This window comes from Scyliorhinus torazame, chromosome 10 (assembly GCF_047496885.1).
Source record: "Scyliorhinus torazame isolate Kashiwa2021f chromosome 10, sScyTor2.1, whole genome shotgun sequence".
Classification (NCBI taxonomy): Eukaryota; Metazoa; Chordata; class Chondrichthyes; order Carcharhiniformes; family Scyliorhinidae; genus Scyliorhinus; species Scyliorhinus torazame.
Genome location: NC_092716.1, coordinates 200,199,446 through 200,216,203, shown reverse-complemented (window position 1 = coordinate 200,216,203; position 16,758 = coordinate 200,199,446). Strand labels below are relative to the sequence as shown.

The following is a 16,758-nucleotide window of genomic DNA, read 5'->3' as shown; positions in this document are numbered from 1 at the left end:
GAGCAGCGTCGAAGAAAGGAGGAAACGCGGGTTCGCCGCCGAAGGAGAAGACGAGCAAAAGTGTTGACAGGATGGCGGAAGCTGAACTGCAAGGCGGGGCCGCACTATTTATGGTGGAGAAGATGACCGAGGTGATGGCGGTGGAGCTGGGAAAACATTTGGTGAGGCACATGGAGGCCTTGAGGAAAGAGATGGTGGTCGTGTTGAGGTCATTGGTGGAGGAGGCAATCGGCCTGATGAGGGTGGAGGTGGCAAAGGCATCGGCCGAGGTGAGAGAGCAGGGCGAGAAGATGAAGGAGGTGGAGGAGGCCGTGACACGACACAGCGACCAGGTCACCTCGATGGGGGACGAGCTGCGGAGGGTGGTGGAGGTTAACAGAGGACTCCGAGCAAAGCTGGAAGACTTGGAAAACCGCTCAAGGCGGCACAATTTGAGAATTGTGGGCTTGCCCGAAGGGAGAGGGCCCAAGGCCAACGCAATACTTCGCTAAGAAGTTGGCGGAGCTGATGGGGGAGGGCGAGAGCCCCACCCTGTACGAGCTAGACCGAGCTCGTCGGTCATTAAGGCCGAAGCCCAAAGTGAACGAGCGGCCAAGGGCAGTAATTATCTGCTTCCATAAGTTTTGCATGAAGGAGAAAGTATTAAGCTGGGCGAAGCAGGAGCGTGAGGTGCTGTGGGATGGTACTGCGGTTCGGATCTACCAGGACTTGACGGTGGAGTTGGCAAAAAGACGAGCGGAGTTTGGGCGAGTGAAGGCGGCTTTGTACAAGAAGGGGGTGCGATTTGGTGTGGTGTATCCGGCGAAGTTGAGTAACATATAACGCCAAAGACCTTTATTTTGAGACAGCGGAGGCGGCTGAGGCGTTCGTGAGGGCAGAAGGCTTGGGACAGACGTGAAGAGCGGAACTGGAAGAGTGACTGTGGACTGTGTTTGCGCGGCTGGAAAATGTACAAATGTTCCAACTTTCATTTTACTGATTTGTATTGAAATTTACTTCTCTTTGCATTGTTACAGAGGTCAAGTTAATGGCGTTCTGTGTTGCGACGGTTAAATGTTATGTTAGTGAATTGTAGGGGTTGGGTTGTTGGGTTTGTTTTGGTGTTTCTTTCTCTTGGACTGGGTGGAAGGGGGCAAGAGGTCTTGGGGGAGCCACCCACACTAACTAACTAAAGTCAGTTAGTGAACGGGGGTGAGGTGAGAGGACTGCGGACGTTGGAGCCTGGATAGCAGGCTTCAATGGGCCTACGAGGCGAGCAAGAGGGGGTGGAGGGATGGATGTTGGGGGATGTTTTTGTCGGGGGGGTCTTGGGAAGGGGTTCGATGGTAACAATTGACAGGGGCGGGTCAGGCTTATGGGGTAGGGCCCGGTGGTATGGTGATGGTGGATAAGAAAGGGGGGGGGGGGAAAGAGACCCCCAGTAAGGACAATCACGTGGAACGTGAGGGGGCTAGGAGGTCCAGTCAAGAGTGCTTGCACATCTTAAAAGTTTGAAAGCCGATGTAGCAATGCTGCAGGAGACTCACTTGAGGGTGAAGGTCCAGGTGAGACTTAAAAGGGCTGGGCTAGCAAAGTGTTTCACTCCGGATTTGATGGAAGGGCTCGAGGGGTAGCGGTGCTGGTCAGCAATTGGGGCGATGTGGGATTCGCGAGGAAGGTGTTTGGGGCTATTCCCGACTTGGACACGCATGAGCTGATTGTGAGGGGGGGGACTGGAACTTGGTGCGGGAGCCAAGGTTGGACAGATCACGGCCGCGCTCGTTGGTCCCATCAGTGGGGGGGGGGCGAAGGCGCTGGCTGGGCTAATGGTGGAAATGGGAGGGGTGGATCCTTGGAGGTTCCTGCACCCAAGGGAACGGGAGTATTCGTTTTTCTCAGCGGTCCATAAGGTATACTTGCGGATCTACTTTTTTGTGGTGGGGAAGGCTTTGCTGGCTGGAGTCAAGGGGTCGGAATACTCTGCAATTGCAGTGTCAGATCACGCTCCACATTGGGTGGATATGGTGCTGGAGAAGGGGGCAGCGCAGAGACCGGGGTGGAAACTGGATGTGGGGCTTTTGGGGAACCAAGTGTTCTGTGAGAAAATTGAAACGGTAATTAAGGAATATATAGGTTTCAATTGTACGGGTGAGGTGTCGAAGGCAGTCGTCTGGGAGGCTCTAAAGGCAGTGGTGAGAGGTGAGGTAATTTTGTTTAAGGCCAGGGTGGATAAAGAGAGGTTGGAGCGGCAGGGGGTAATAGATGAGATGTTGGAGGTAGATAGGAGGTATGCAGAGGATGCGGACCCGGCGAAGCTGGAAAAGAGGGAGGAACTACAGGCGAGCTTCGACCGACTGTCCACCAGGAAGGCGGTGCGCCAACTGAGACGAGCAAGGGGTGCAGTGCAAGGATGAGCCTGTTACAGTTTAAGGTGGTGCACAGGGTGCATATGACTCGGGCGAGAATGAGTGGGTTCTTTCAGGGGGTAGCAGATGAGTGTGAGAGGTGTGGGCTGGGGCCAGCGAATCATGCGTACATGTTTTGGGGTCGTGAAAAATTGGGAAGATTCTGGGCGGGAGTGTTCGCGGTCTTAGCCAGGATAGTGGAGGATGGAGTGGACCCGGACCCTTTGGTGGTGATATTTGGGGTTTCAGAGAAGCCGGCGCTCATGGAGAGGAGGAAGGCCGATGTCTTGGCCTTCGCCTCTCTGATTGCACGGCAATGAATTTTGCTGGAGTGGCAGTCAGCATCGCCACCGGGGGTAGCAGCATGGTTGGGTGACCTGTAGGACTTCCTGCGGTTAGAGAAGATAAAATATGAGTTAAGGGGCTCAGCAGGGGAGTTTGAGAAAAGGTGGGGGATGTTTGTGACCGTATTTGAGGAGCTGTTCGTCGCAGGGGGGTGGTTAATGGGGTGCGGAGGATGAAAAAGGAGAAAAATCTGTACAAACTGTATAGTAGATTGTTGGGAAGAATGTTTCCCGGGGTGTTTATTTGCTGTAACCTACTTTGATAAAAGTTTGAATAAAATGTGTTTAAAAAAAAAAAAAAAACAGTACAATCTTTCTTCATGCGCTACCCCTTCCCTCCTCCTCAATTCTCTGACCTTATAAATTCAGACAGACTGGAATAAAAACATTTGGTTGAATGCAGAATTAACGACCATAACTGATGAAACACCAGACTCCCATCGTGAGAAGAGCACTGAAACTTTTGAACTTCGGCCCAATCTGAAGAACACAAAAGATTGGATGTGCAGTATGGAAGAGGCAATCCAGACTTTATCACAAAAAAGGAAACTTCTAAGAATCAAATCTGACAATTGGAAAACTCTTAAGGGGCAGTCAGTGGCCATGAAAGAAAGACTCCGAAAGAAACTGAATGCCTGGTTGAATTTGTTCATCTTGTAGGATTCTGCAGATAACTGAGAAACTGAATTCACCAAAGTAGTGACGGAGCTGAATGAAAAGATAAAAAATGTTGAAAAAGAACTGTAAAATAAGAGTAAACCAATATTTGGCTGAAATTATGGACAAGTGGAAATGAGGTTCCATTCTTGATACATCAACGTCCAAGAAGAACATGGCAGATCCCTTGGAAAAAGAAAACCTGAGTCCACTCTCTGAATAAACAGAGCAAACATTTCCTCTGAGAGGAACAGGACAAGCCAATGGTATCTGATCAAAGACAACAGGTTGTTGACCAAGGAAAACATGACACAGAAGAGTACAAGAAGCGAACCAAGATGTTGAAACCAGAGTACTACAATTAAAACTCTGAACCAACAAAGTCAGCCCAAAGCAACTGAAACTACCAATAGGAAGTTAACAAGTTCTGGAAGAAGCCATAAAGCTTCCAGACTGTCTGAGTTTAGAACGTCAGAGAATTTAGCAGGAGAGAACATAGAACGATACAGCGCAGTACAGGCCCTTCGGCCCACGATGTTGCACCGAAACAAAAGCCATCTAACCTACACTATGCCATTATCATCCATATGTTTATCAAATAAACTTTTAAATGCCCTCAATGTTGGCGAGTTCACTACTGTTGCAGGTAGGGCATTCCACGGCCTCACTACTCTTTGCGTAAAGAACCTACCTCTGATCTCTGTCCTATATCTATTACCCCTCAGTTTAAAGCTATGTCCCCTCGTGCCAGCCATTTCCATCCGCGGGAGAAGGCTCTCACTGTCCACCCTATCTAACCCCCTGATCATTTTGTATGCCTCTATTAAGTCTCCTCTTAACCTTCTTCTCTCCAACGAAAACAACCTCAAGTCCATCAGCCTTTCCTCATAAGATTTTCCCTCCATACCAGGCAACATCCTGGTAAATCTCCTCTGCACCCGCTCCAAAGCCTCCACGTCCTTCCTATAATGCGGTGACCAGAACTGTACGCAATACTCCAAATGCGGCCGTACCAGAGTTTTGTACAGCTGCAACATGACCTCCTGACTCCGGAACTCAATCCCTCTACCGATAAAGGCCAACACTCCATAGGCCTTCTTCACAACCCTATCAACCTGGGTGGCAACTTTCAGGGATCTATGTACATGGACACCTAGATCCCTCTGCTCATCCACACTTCCAAGAACTTTACCATTAGCCAAATATTCAGCATTCCTGTTATTCCTTCCAAAGTGAATCACCTCACACTTCTCTACATTAAACTCCATTTGCCACCTCTCAGCCCAGCTCTGCAGCTTATCTATATCCCTCTGTAACCTGCTACATCCTTCCACACTGTCGACAACACCACCGACTTTAGTATCGTCTGCAAATTTACTCACCCACCCTTCTGCGCCTTCCTCTAGGTCATTGATAAAAATGACAAACAGCAACGGCCCCAGAACAGATCCTTGTGGGACGCCACTTGTAACTGAACTCCATTCTGAACATTTCCCATCAACCACCACCCTCTGTCTTCTTTCAGCTAGCCAATTTCTGATCCACATCTCTAAATCTCCCTCAATCCCCAGCCTCTGTATTTTCTGCAATAGCCTACCGTGGGGAACCTTATCAAACGCTTTACTGAAATCCATATACACCACATCAACTGCTCTACCCTCATCTACCTGTTCAGTCACCTTCTCAAAGAACTCGATAAGGTTTGTGAGGCATGACCTACCCTTCACAAAGCCATGCTGACTATCCCTGATCATATTATTCCTATCTAGATGATTATAAATCTTGTCTCTTATAATCCCCTCCAAGACTTTACCCACTACTGACGTGAGGCTCACCGGTCTATAGTTGCCGGGGTTGTCTCTGCTCCTCTTTTTGAACAAAGGGACCACATTTGCTATCCTCCAGTCCTCTGGCACTATTCCTGTAGCCAATGATGACATAAAAATCAAAGCCAAAGGTCCAGCAATCGCTTCCCTGGCCTCCCAGAGAATCCTAGGATAAATCCCATCAGGCCCCGGGGACTTATCTATTTTCAGCCTGTCCAGAATTGCCATTACCTCTTCCCTACGTACCTCAATGCCATCTATTCTAATAGCCTGGGTCTCAGCATTCTCCTCCACAACATTATCTTTTTCCAGAGTGAATACTGACGAAAAATATTCATTTAGTATTTCTCCTATCTCTTCAGACTCCACGCACAACTTCCCATCCCTGTCCTTGACTGGTCCTACTCTTTCCCTAGTCATTCCCTTATTCCGGACATGCCTATAGAAAGCTTTTGGGTTTTTCTTGATCCTACCTGCCAAATACTTCTCATGTCCCCTCCTTGCTCGTCTTAGCTCTCTCTTTAGATCCTTCCTCGCTACCTTGGAACTATCCATCGCCCCAACTGAAACTTCACACCTCATCTTCACATAGGCCTCCTTCTTCCTCTTAACAAGAGATTCCACTTCTTTGGTAAACCACGGTTCCCTCGCTCTACGCCTTCCTCCCTGCCTGACCGGTACATACTTATCAAGAACACGCAGTAGCTGATCCTTGAACAAGCTCCACTTATCCAGTGTGCCCAACACTTGCAGCCTACTTCTCCACCTTATCCCCCCCAAGTCACGTCTAATGGCATCATAATCGCCCTTCGCACAGCTATAACTCTTGCCCTGCGGTGTATACTTATCGCTTTCCATCATTAACGTAAATGTCACCGAATTGTGGTCACTGTCCCCAAAGTGCTCTCCTACCTCCAAATCCAACACCTGGCCTGGTTCATTACCCAAAACCAAATCCAACGTGGCCTCGCCTCTTGTTGGCCTGTCAACATATTGTGTCAGGAAACCCTCCTGCACACACTGTACAAAAAACGACCCATCTAATGTACTCAAACTATATCTTTTCCAGTCAATATTTGGAAAGTTAAAGTCTCCCATAATAACTACTCTGTTACTTTCGCTCTTATCCAGGATCATCCTCGCCATCCTTTCCTCTACATCCCTCGAACTATTTGGAGGCCTATAGAAAACTCCCAACAGGGTGACCTCTCCTTTCCTGTTTCTAACCTCAGCCCATACTACCTCAGAAGATGAGTCCCCATCTAGCATCCTCTCCGCCACCGTAATACTGCTCTTGACTAGCAGCGCCACACCTCCCCCTCTTTTGCCTCCTTCTCTGAGCTTACTAAAACACAAACCCCGGAACCTGCAACATCCATTCCTGTCCCTGCTCTATACATGTCTCCGAAATGGCCACAACATCGAAGTCCCAGGTACCAACCCATGCTGCCAGTTCCCCTACCTTATTTCGTATACTCCTGGCATTGAAATAGACACACTTCAAACCACCTACCTGAACACTGGCCCCCTCCTGCGACGTCAAATCTGTGCTCCTGACCTCTATACTCTCATTCTCCCTTACCCTAAAACTACAATCCAGGTTCCCATGCCCCTGCTGCATTAGTTTAAACCCCCCCAAAGAGCACTAACAAATCTCCCCCCCCAGGATATTTGTGGCCCTCAGGTTCAGATGTAGACCATCCTGTCTGTAGAGGTCCCACCTTCCCCAGAAAGAGCCCCAGTTATCCAGAAATCTGAATCCCTCCCGCCTGCACCATCCCTGTAGCCACGTGTTTAATTGCTCTCTCTCCCTATTCCTCATCTCACTATCACGTGGCACGGGCAACAACCCAGAGATAACAACTGTTTGTTCTAGTTCTGAGCTTCCATCCTAGCTCCCTGAAAGCCTGCCTGACATCCTTGTCCCCTTTCCTACCTATGTCGTTAGTGCCAATGTGGACCACGACTTGGGGCTGCTCCCCCTCCCCCTTAAGGACCCGGAAAACACGATCCGAGACATCACGTACCCTTGCACCTGGGAGGTAACATACCAAACGTGAGTCTCTCACGCTCCCACAAAATCTCCTATCTGTGCCCCTGACTATCAAGTCCCCAATTACTAATGCTCTGCTCCTCTCCCCCCTTCCCTTCTAAGCAACAGGGTCAGACTCCGTGCCAGAGGCCCGTACCCCATGGCTTACCCCTGGTAAGTCCCCCCCCCCCCCCACAAGTATCCAAAGCGGTATACTTGTTTCTCAGGGGAACAACCACAGGGGATCCCTGCACTGACTGCTTCTTCCCAGTCCCTCTTACAGTTACCCATCTATCTCCAATCTTTGGTGTAACTAATTCCCTAAAGCTGCTATCTATGACCCCCTCTGCCTCCCGAATGATCCGAAGTTCTTCCAACTTCAGCTCCAGTTCCCTAACTCGGTCTTGGAGGAGCTGGAGATGGCAGCACTTCCTGCAGGTAAAATCAGTAGGGACACTAACGGCATCCCTCACCTCAAACATCCTACAGGAGGAACATTGCACTCCCTTCCCTGCCATCCCTCTAACTTTCTACCAAGATCTGGCTAACAACTAAATTAAATTTTTTTAAAAATAAATAATAATAATAAAATATGGTACTTACCTCACACCAATGGGTCTTATTATTAGGTTAGAGGAGGAGGGCGGGTGGGAGACACTACACGTGTAGTGTCTCAGGTTTCCTCTCCACCAGAATTTATTGGTGAGGGACTTCCCAGAAGTCCGCGGGTCGAACTTCCTGTTCCCGCCTTAAACACTAAAATTAAAAAAAAACAGCAGAGACGGACCGAAAATACGGGAGCAGGTAAGTGTTTACCTAAATACTCACCCTCCAGCTGCCTCTGCGTTCCCGCTGAAGGGTAGCAAATTAAGAAAGATTGTACTATTACTATGTTGGCTAAAGGCTTGTGGGTAGGTGTAGTAAATTGTTCTGCACAGCAAGGGTTAAAGTGACACCGGAAAACTGTACCGCCCACAGTATGATGTAGAGACACATGACAGTAGACAGGAGGCAGAGTGGTAGGAGGAGTCTGAGAGAAGTCGGCATAATGATAGCAGCATGCTTTGAAGATATGTATATAATTGTGTTAACCCTCACGGCGCCGACGTCCCAGGTTCGATCACATTCTCCCGCGTTTGCGTGGATTTTGCCCCACAACCCAAAGATGTGCATGGTAGGAGGATTGGCTACGCTAAATTGCCCCGTAATTGGAAAAAAATGAATTGGGTACTCTAAATTTATTTTTAAAAATTATGTTAACAGTAAAGGGTTGACATTCAACCACACAAGTCGCCAGACCACTTAGTGAGTCACCAAACAACGTTACAATAATAGCACTCTTGCCTCAGTCAGGAAATTGTGGGTTGAAGTCCAAATACAAGACTTGAACACAAATTTAAGGGTCACACTGCAGTACTGCAGCACTGTCAGAGGTGCCTTTGTTCTGATTGGTCATCCAAGGGGAGACAGTGGTGCAGTGGTAATGCCACTGGACTAGTAAAACAGAGGCTCAGGTTAATATTCCAGGGACCAAAAGAGAAAATGATGGAAAATGTCAGCAGGTCTGGCAGCATCAAGGAGAGAAAAGAGCTCACGTTTCGAGTCCAGATGACCCTTTGTCAAAGCTAAAAGGCATAGAAAGTGGGAGATATTTATACTGTAAGGTGAGAGAATGAAAGATGAGTCATAGCCACAGAAACCAAGGGAAAAGAGTGCTGATGGCAGTCCCCATAAAGAATAAAAGGTGTGAAAGGCCAAAGAGCAGAGAAACTAAAATCAGAGGGTAAGCTGTGGCAGATGTAGATGTGGGGGAGGTGGGGGGGAAACATGGAGTTACCAAAATTTTAATATTTCAAGGAGAAGGGTTCAAGTTCCACCATGGTAACTGATGGAATTTAAATTAAATTCTGGAATAGAAGCTCGTCTCAGTAATAGTGACCACTTGTAAAAAAAAATAAATCAGGTTCACTATGTGCACTCGGGAAGGAAATATGCCATCTTTACCTGATCTGGCCTACATGTGACTCTTAACTGCCCTCTGAAATGGCTAAGCAAGGTACTCAGTTGTAGAAAGTAGGAATGGGCACAACACCCTCTCAATGGGCACAAAAGATTCCATGGCACCTTTCCCAAGGGTTGTGTCCAGGCTGACATTTATCCCTCAAAATAGAAGATTTAGGTTAACGTTATATCATTGTTGTGTGTGGGTGTTTGCTGAGCTCAAATTGCTTGCTGCATTTCCTACTAGATTGACTACACTTCAAAAGTAGAACACTTTGAGACGTCTCGCCTCAGTGAAAGGGGCTATAAAATTTCAAGTCTTGAATTCTTGGAGATTTGGCACCCCTCCGTGGCAGAGGAGAATACATTCAGATGGGCTGAATGGCCTTGCTCGGTTATGTTGCGAATGAAGTTGCTCAGCTTCTGCCCATCAGGTGAGAACGAGGGGGAAAAGGTTCTTGTGTTTACAATCACCGTTCATCTTCGCCCTGGTGAATTTGCTGGCGCCCAGGCACACTGACCTATGATGTAGTCGAGGGACGGCACCCCAGTCGAGAGCAGCAGCTGCCCGTTGCGCAGCGACGGCCGAGTGCCGGGCGCCGTTGCCCGTTGGTTCCGCGCCCTCCGCTGGAAACTCGTGCCCGCGCGCGCCGCCATCTTCCAACGGCCGTTGGCCGTGTTGCACCATGGATAAAAGACAAAACGAGCCGCAGGGCGTGCCAAGTGAACACCGAGAAGTGTCATCCAATCAGGGATAGCGTTACTCAGCCGTCATGGCCTGGAAACGCATAATAGCTGTTTTCTGATTGGTTTCCCCCCCCCCCCCCCCCCCCGCCCGCCCGCCCGCTCCCGCGTTCGAACGATGTCTGCGAGCGAGCGCACGGTTGACATTGCCAAAACGATGAGTTTATCTTCCGTGTAAGGAAGTAAAGGTACAGATTTGTACTTTACTTATTTTAGTAGCCGACGTCATCCCCCCCCCCCCCCCACGAGAGTTAGATGTTAAAGATACGGCAACTCAAAGTTTGCCAAACGGTTACCAAGTCAGCAGAGGTTGTTTCCGGAATGCGCATGCGCCATTTCGCAGGAGCTCCTTGGACTGTCGCCAGAGGAAACTACAAAACCCAGAGTGCACCCGGGGATGCTTGGGGGATGGTAGGAGTGAGATTGAGGTTCAGTAAAGAGTGTAAGGTTAACTAAGTGTATTTCGACAGTAAAAGCAACCACCTGATTCTATTATTATTTATCTAATCTTATCCAAAAGGAAAAAAAAAATAACTTGGAAATGAAGGGTGCCAGTCAAACTTGTCTGAATTGGTATTCTATTCCTTAATGTGGAACTCTTGTCATTTCCACTATTTCATTAGCTTGGCTGACGGACAGAAGACCGAGTGTGGGGATAAATGGGTATTTTTCAGGATGGCAAAATGTAACTAGTGGGGTGCCAAAGGGTTTGGTCCTTGGGCCCCAGTTATTTACAATCTATATTAATGACTTGGATGCAGGGATAGAAGTTTTTAAAGCCAAATTTGCAGATGACACAAAAGTAGGTGGGACAGTCAGTTGCAATGAGAAAATAAGAACCTTACAAATGCATATAGATATGTTAGGAGAATGGGCCAATATGTGGTAGATTCCGTTTAATGTGGATAAGTGTGAGGTCATGCATTTTTGTCGGAAAAATGGAAAGGCACCTTATCTAAACGGGGAGAGACTTTGGGATGCTCTGTTGCTGAGGGATAGAGGGGTCCTCGTTAATGAGTCACAGAAAATTAGCATGCAGGTTCATCAGATAATAAGGAAAGTGAGTGGAATATTAGCATTTGTAGCTAAAGGAACTGAGTATAAAGATAAGGAAATGTTGTTGCAACTATGCAAGGCAGTGGTAAGACCACGCCTGGAGTGTTGTGCACAGTTTTGGTCCCCTTATTTGAGGAAAGATGTAATGGCATTGTAGGTAGTTTATAGGAGGTTCACTAAGTTGATTCCAGAGATTAATTAATAAGCAGATCAGGGGTTATGGGGAGAAGGCAGGAGAATGGGGCTGAGAAACATATCAGCTATGATTGAATGGCGGAGTAGACTCGATGGACCAAATGGCCTAAATTTGCTCCTATGCCTTATGAGGAGCTTGTCATATGAAGAGAGATTGAACAGTTTAGGCCTATACACTAGAGTTTAGAAGAATCAGGGGAGATCAACTTGAGGTATACATGATGAGAAAAGGAATGGATAGAATAGACATGGAGCAGATGCTTCCTCTTGTCTAGAACAAGAGGTCATAGTCTTAGGATAAAAGGTAGAAAACTTAAAACAGGTGAGAAGAAACTACTTCTCCCAAAGGGTTGTGAATCTAGAATTCATTATCCCAGAGTGCAGTAGATGCTGGGTAGGGAGTAAGTTGAAGGAGGAGTTAGACAGATTCTTAATTAGTAATGGGTTGAAGGGTTATGGACAACGGGTAGGACGGTAGAGTTAAGGCCAGGATGAGATCAGCCATGATCAAATGGTGGAGCAGACCCGATGGGCCAAATGGCCTAGTTCTGCTCCTATATCTTATGAACTTGTGACCATTTTGAATTTGGGCGGAGGCAATGGCAGAGTGATGTTGTCACTGAATTAATAATCCAGAGACCCAGGGTAATGCTCTGGGAACCAGGGTTTCATTCTCACTGTAACATTCTGCACAGTGCCTACTAGGTGGGAATGCTTCTCTTCCCCGTGCACAGTACGAACCTCCCCGATAAAGGTGAGGTATTTCAATTACCTAGAGTATATAAAGTTGGCCAGTAAAGCACCAACTGGAGAAGAACCCCGTAGGAGTGTAAATATACTGTTTGTAAATAAAATGTTGCCTTATTTTTTACTCGGTTTGGATTCCCGTGTCCTTATCAAACTGGTGACGAGGAGTAAACTGGTTTGCTATCGACGCTGCGACCTATTCGGCTGAGTCACCTCCCCAATTTTCTGGACCGAGGTTTGGATTTCTTTGATTCACCGTACATCTGTTTGGGCGGTTAGATACATTTGACACTGGTGTAGACTTGAACTAATACACTGAACAAATACATTATTTCTTCCTGGCCAACAATATCACCGAGAACGAGCACCAGGCGTCATACTGTTCACAGCCTGTGGACCACATATTTTCGGAGTGATCCAGAGTGCCTTATACCTGGCAACACCGGATATGCAAACATTCGACCAGCTCGTGAAACTTGTGGCTCAACACTTTAACTCAATCTCGTTGATAATCGTTCAAAGATATCGGTTTAATACAGCGGAAAGATCCTCCCGTGAGTCCATCACCGGGTTCGCAGACTGGTTTTGTGAGCATGGAACTGTTTTGTCTGATATGCTCACGACTGCTTAGTCTGCTGTGTCAAATATGGAAACCCAGAAAAACCTTTTGGGTGATGTTTCCATAACTTTTCATCGGGCGCTGCTTGATTTTCCTATTCCAAGAAAGCGCATTCAAGAGATAAAGGGGATGGAGGCACCGCCTGCGGCCCCAGCCGACCGACCCTGGCTTCATAGATTTCATTTCATAGAATTTACAGTGCAGAAGGAGGCCATTGGACCCATCGAGTCTGCACCGGCTCTTGGAAAGAGCACCCTATCCAAGCCCACACCTCCACCCTATCCCCATAACCCAGTAACCCCACCCAACACTAAGAGCAATTTTGGACACTAAGGGCAATTTAGCATAGCCAATCCATCTAACCTGCACATCTTTGGACTGTGGGAAGAAATCAGAGCACCCGGAGGAAACCCACGCACACATGGGGAGAACATGCAGACTCCGCACAGACAGTGACCCAAGCTGGGAATTGAACCTGGGACCCTGGAGCTGTGAAGCAATTGTGCTAACCACAATGCTACCATGCTGCCCAAAGAGTCTGCCGCCAAGGGCAGCATGGTAGCCTTGTGGATAGCACATTTGCTTCACAGCTCCAGGGTCCCAGGTTCGATTCCAGCTTGGGTCACTGTCTGTGCGGAGTCTGCACATCCTCCCCGTGTGTGCGTGGGTTTCCTCCGGGTGCTCCGGTTTCCTCCCACAGTCCAAAGATGTGCAGGTTAGGTGGATTGGCCATTATAAATTGCCCTTAGTGTCCAAAATTGCCCTTAGTGTTGGGTGGGGTTACTGGGTTATGGGGATAGGGTGGCGGTGTTGACCTTACGTGGGGTGCTCTTTCCAAGGGGCGGTGCTGACTCGATGTGCCGAATGGCCTCCTTCTGCACTGTAAATTCTATGTATCCTATGTAAGACGTGTAACATCCCTGGGCTTGGCTGAAGGTGAGTCTGGCCCATGTGCTACTTGTTGTCATGGGTCTAGACGTAACCGCCTGCAGCAGGAGGTCCAGCGCCCCAGTCTAGGTAGGGCTGCGTCTTGCATCTGGCTGACCCAGACGAGGCCGAGGATGAGGCTGAGATGCAGTTGAACTGTTCGGCAGCACCCCGTGTGGCTCCGATTTGCATTCCAATGCAAGTTCATGGTCATCTGGCTATATGCTCCAGGTGGAGCTGGATACGGGAGTGGCCATTTCTGAAGTGGCACAGAGCACTTTTGACCTTATCAAACAAGGAGTGCATACTTTGTCTCTGGCCGACAAGACAGCTCGTTTGGCCACCCATACAAGGGAACGGCTGAATATCATGGAGTCCACCCTTACTCCAGTGGTTTATGTGTGTCAGTCGGTGTGCCTTCCTCTCATTGTTGTGCAAGGAAATGGCCCTAGCCTGTTGTGCCGCGATTGGCTACACCAGCTGCAGTTGGATTGGCAGCAAATCCTCGAAATGGGCTCTGGTGGTTTGTGTACAGTACTGAGCAAAGTGCTGGAGGTTTTCCAGCTTGGTTTGGGAACCAAACCATTAAAGGTGATGTGGCCATAGCCCAGGTGGACCTGGTCGCCCAGCTCCGATAATTTTGTGCCCGCTTGGTTCCATGCACTATAGTGGAGAAAGTTGAGACCGAACTTCAGTGTTTGGAAAGTTTGGGCATTCGGCCAGTGCAGTTCGCCGTTTGGGCGGCACCAGTGGTGCCCTTAATGAAACCGGATAAGATGGTCCACCCCTGCAGAGACAATAAATTGACAGTGAACATGGCTTTGTAGTTAGACTGTTGCCCTTTACCTCGCATCGAGGATGTTTCTGCAACATTGACCAGTGGCAGTACATTAATGAAATTGGAAATGAACAGCGCTTATCTACAGCTGGAGTTCGATAAAGCCTCACGGAAGCATGTCACCATTAATACCAAAAGGGAAATCTGAGTACACCCGGCTTCCGTTCGGAGTCTCATCGCTGTGCACAGTTTTCCAGCGCACCGTGGAGAACATCTTGCATGGATTGCCGCACGTTGCGGTTTACTTTCACGCCGTGTTAGTTACAGAGGCTTTGGAACATTAACATTTGCAGAACCTTGAGGCGGTGTTGAGAAGGTTTTATAAATATGGGATCCGCTTGTGCCACGCAAAATGTGTATTCCACATGAAAGAAGATGTCTGGGATATCGGGTGGATCGAGATGGCCTGCACCCGGTTACCGAGAAGGTATGGACAATCAGAATGGTCCCGCTCTGCAGTAAGCCATGGAACAATGCTATTTCCTTGGATTAGTGAATTATTATGCGTGCTTCATTTCGAATTTGGCTACTATCTTCTTGCTTTTGAAAAAGGATCAGCCTTGGAGTTGGGGCAAGACCCAGGATATGGTGCTTAGCAAGGTGAAGCAGCGGTTATCTTTCTCAGGGGTGTTGACACATTTTGACTCCTCAAAGCCATTGTGTGTCACATGATGCTTTGCTGTATGGCATTGGGCAGTTTTTGTCCCATCGAATGGACGACAGCCGTTAACATACGATCGCTACCTGCGGCCGAAAGAAAGTATGCCCAGATTGAAAAAGAGCGTCTGGTGGTCATATTTCGTTAAACAATTTGACCAATACTTCTGTGGCTGCCATTTTTTTATCATCTCAAACCAACTCGGCCTCTTCCGCGAGGACAAGGCCATCCCGCCCATAGCGAATGCAAAGATTCAGCGCCGGGCTCTCTTATTGGTTGCCTACGAATACTCTTTAGCACACCGCCCAGGGTCCCAGATTGTGCATGCTGATGCGTTGAGCTGTCTTCCCCTACAGGTTGAATCTGCAAATCCTCCTACACTGGATGAAGTGATTGTCGTCCTGAATTTCATGGACTCACTACCTTTCACTGCCTCGTGTGTTGGTGACTGGATGCAGATCAACCCTTAACTTGCCAAGGTGCATCATCTGGTGCTATGCAGTGGGCAGCATCGGTAACTACCAGGGGAGTTGAGGCTTTCTCTTCAAAATTGTCGTAGTTGACCATGAAGGTCGGCATCTTCCTGTGGGTCACCAGGGTTGTTCCAACGAAGGGACAGGCTGCCGTATTAAAGGACCTTCACAACGGACATTCTGGAGTGTCCAAAATGAAGACCTTGCCGAGAAGCTGCATCTGCTGACTGAGACTGGACATGGATATCGAAACAATGGCTCAGGGGTGCTCCATGTCCCAGGAGTACCAGAAGATCCCTGCAGTGGTGCCCTTGCATCTTGGGAGTGCTCGGTGCGCCCTTGGGCCTGTGTGCATGCCTTTCACTGGCCCCTTCTTGGGTTCGATGTTTCTTGTCCTGGTGGGTGCCCACTCAATTGGCTGGAGGTCCACAAGATAGCGACGCATCACTGGTCCACCATCGAGCAACTGCGCTTTTCCTATTCCACCCACGGAATCCCAGAGGTACACGTGACCGATAACGGGCCCTCCTTCATGAGTGAGGATTTGCCGCTTTTATGAAGAGCAACTGGATTCGCCATGTCCGCACCACCCCGTGCCATCCGGCACCCAATGGTTTGGCAGAGAGGGCCGTGCAGACCGTAAAATGGGGGCTCAAGAAACAAGATATCCTGTTCGATGAGACTGGTGAGATTTTTATTTTCATACAGGACCATGCCACACGCAGTAACTGGGGTAGCTGCCGCTAAGATATTAATGGGTCATGGACTTTGTACACAGCTGAGTTTGATTCTGCCAGACATCGGTGCGAAGGTGAGTCGTAACCAAGATTCGAAAGGGTGTTGCCCAGTTTGATGTCGACCTCTTCACCGCTTTGCACCTTTCGACGCGGTGTCCGTTCATAACTTCAACGACGCTGCTCGCTGTCTCTCTAGGATTGTCATCTGTTAAATGGGACCAATCTCATACCAAGTTTGAGTCCAGGGGAAACTAATGACACCTGGATCACATTCGCTCAAGACAGTTGCTCCATCGTGAACTGTCTCGAAAGAAACCTGCCCTGGATCCTCTGGCTCAATTGCCGATCCATCCTGCTGTGATGCCTCCAATCTCTCTCGATGTCAACATGCCCAATGTTGTCTCATCAGAACTTGAGATGGAGACACCGACATCGGAGGTCACGGTCGCCGTTTCTGTGGTTCAGCTGCCTCCTGATGATCAGCTGCCATATTGTTCCTGGAGCCGACAGCGGTCACTGG

The 16,758-nt window shown here is 48.5% G+C and overlaps 2 protein-coding genes across 5 annotated transcripts in view; one reads left to right on the top strand and one right to left on the bottom strand.

The window, feature by feature from the left end:
• Nucleotides 1-9,954, bottom strand: part of elp4 (elongator acetyltransferase complex subunit 4) — a 500,372-nt gene extending 490,418 nt beyond the window's left edge. For 2 of the 3 annotated variants that reach the window (XR_011933067.1, XM_072466249.1), the window contains exon 1: nt 9,766-9,954. Coding sequence is in view for 2 of the 3 variants with exons in the window: in XM_072466249.1 (XP_072322350.1) it covers nt 9,766-9,901 (136 nt within the window). In the remaining variant the exon portion in view is untranslated. The remainder of the gene's footprint in view (nt 1-9,765) is intronic. The other variant, XM_072466248.1, reaches the window with a different exon arrangement.
• A 126-nt stretch (nt 9,955-10,080) lies between these two features.
• The window catches only part of immp1l (inner mitochondrial membrane peptidase subunit 1), a 227,115-nt gene continuing 220,437 nt past the window's right edge, over nt 10,081-16,758 (top strand). For both annotated transcript variants that reach the window (XM_072466246.1, XM_072466247.1), the window contains exon 1: nt 10,081-10,176. The gene's annotated coding sequence lies outside the window, so the exon portion shown is untranslated. The remainder of the gene's footprint in view (nt 10,177-16,758) is intronic.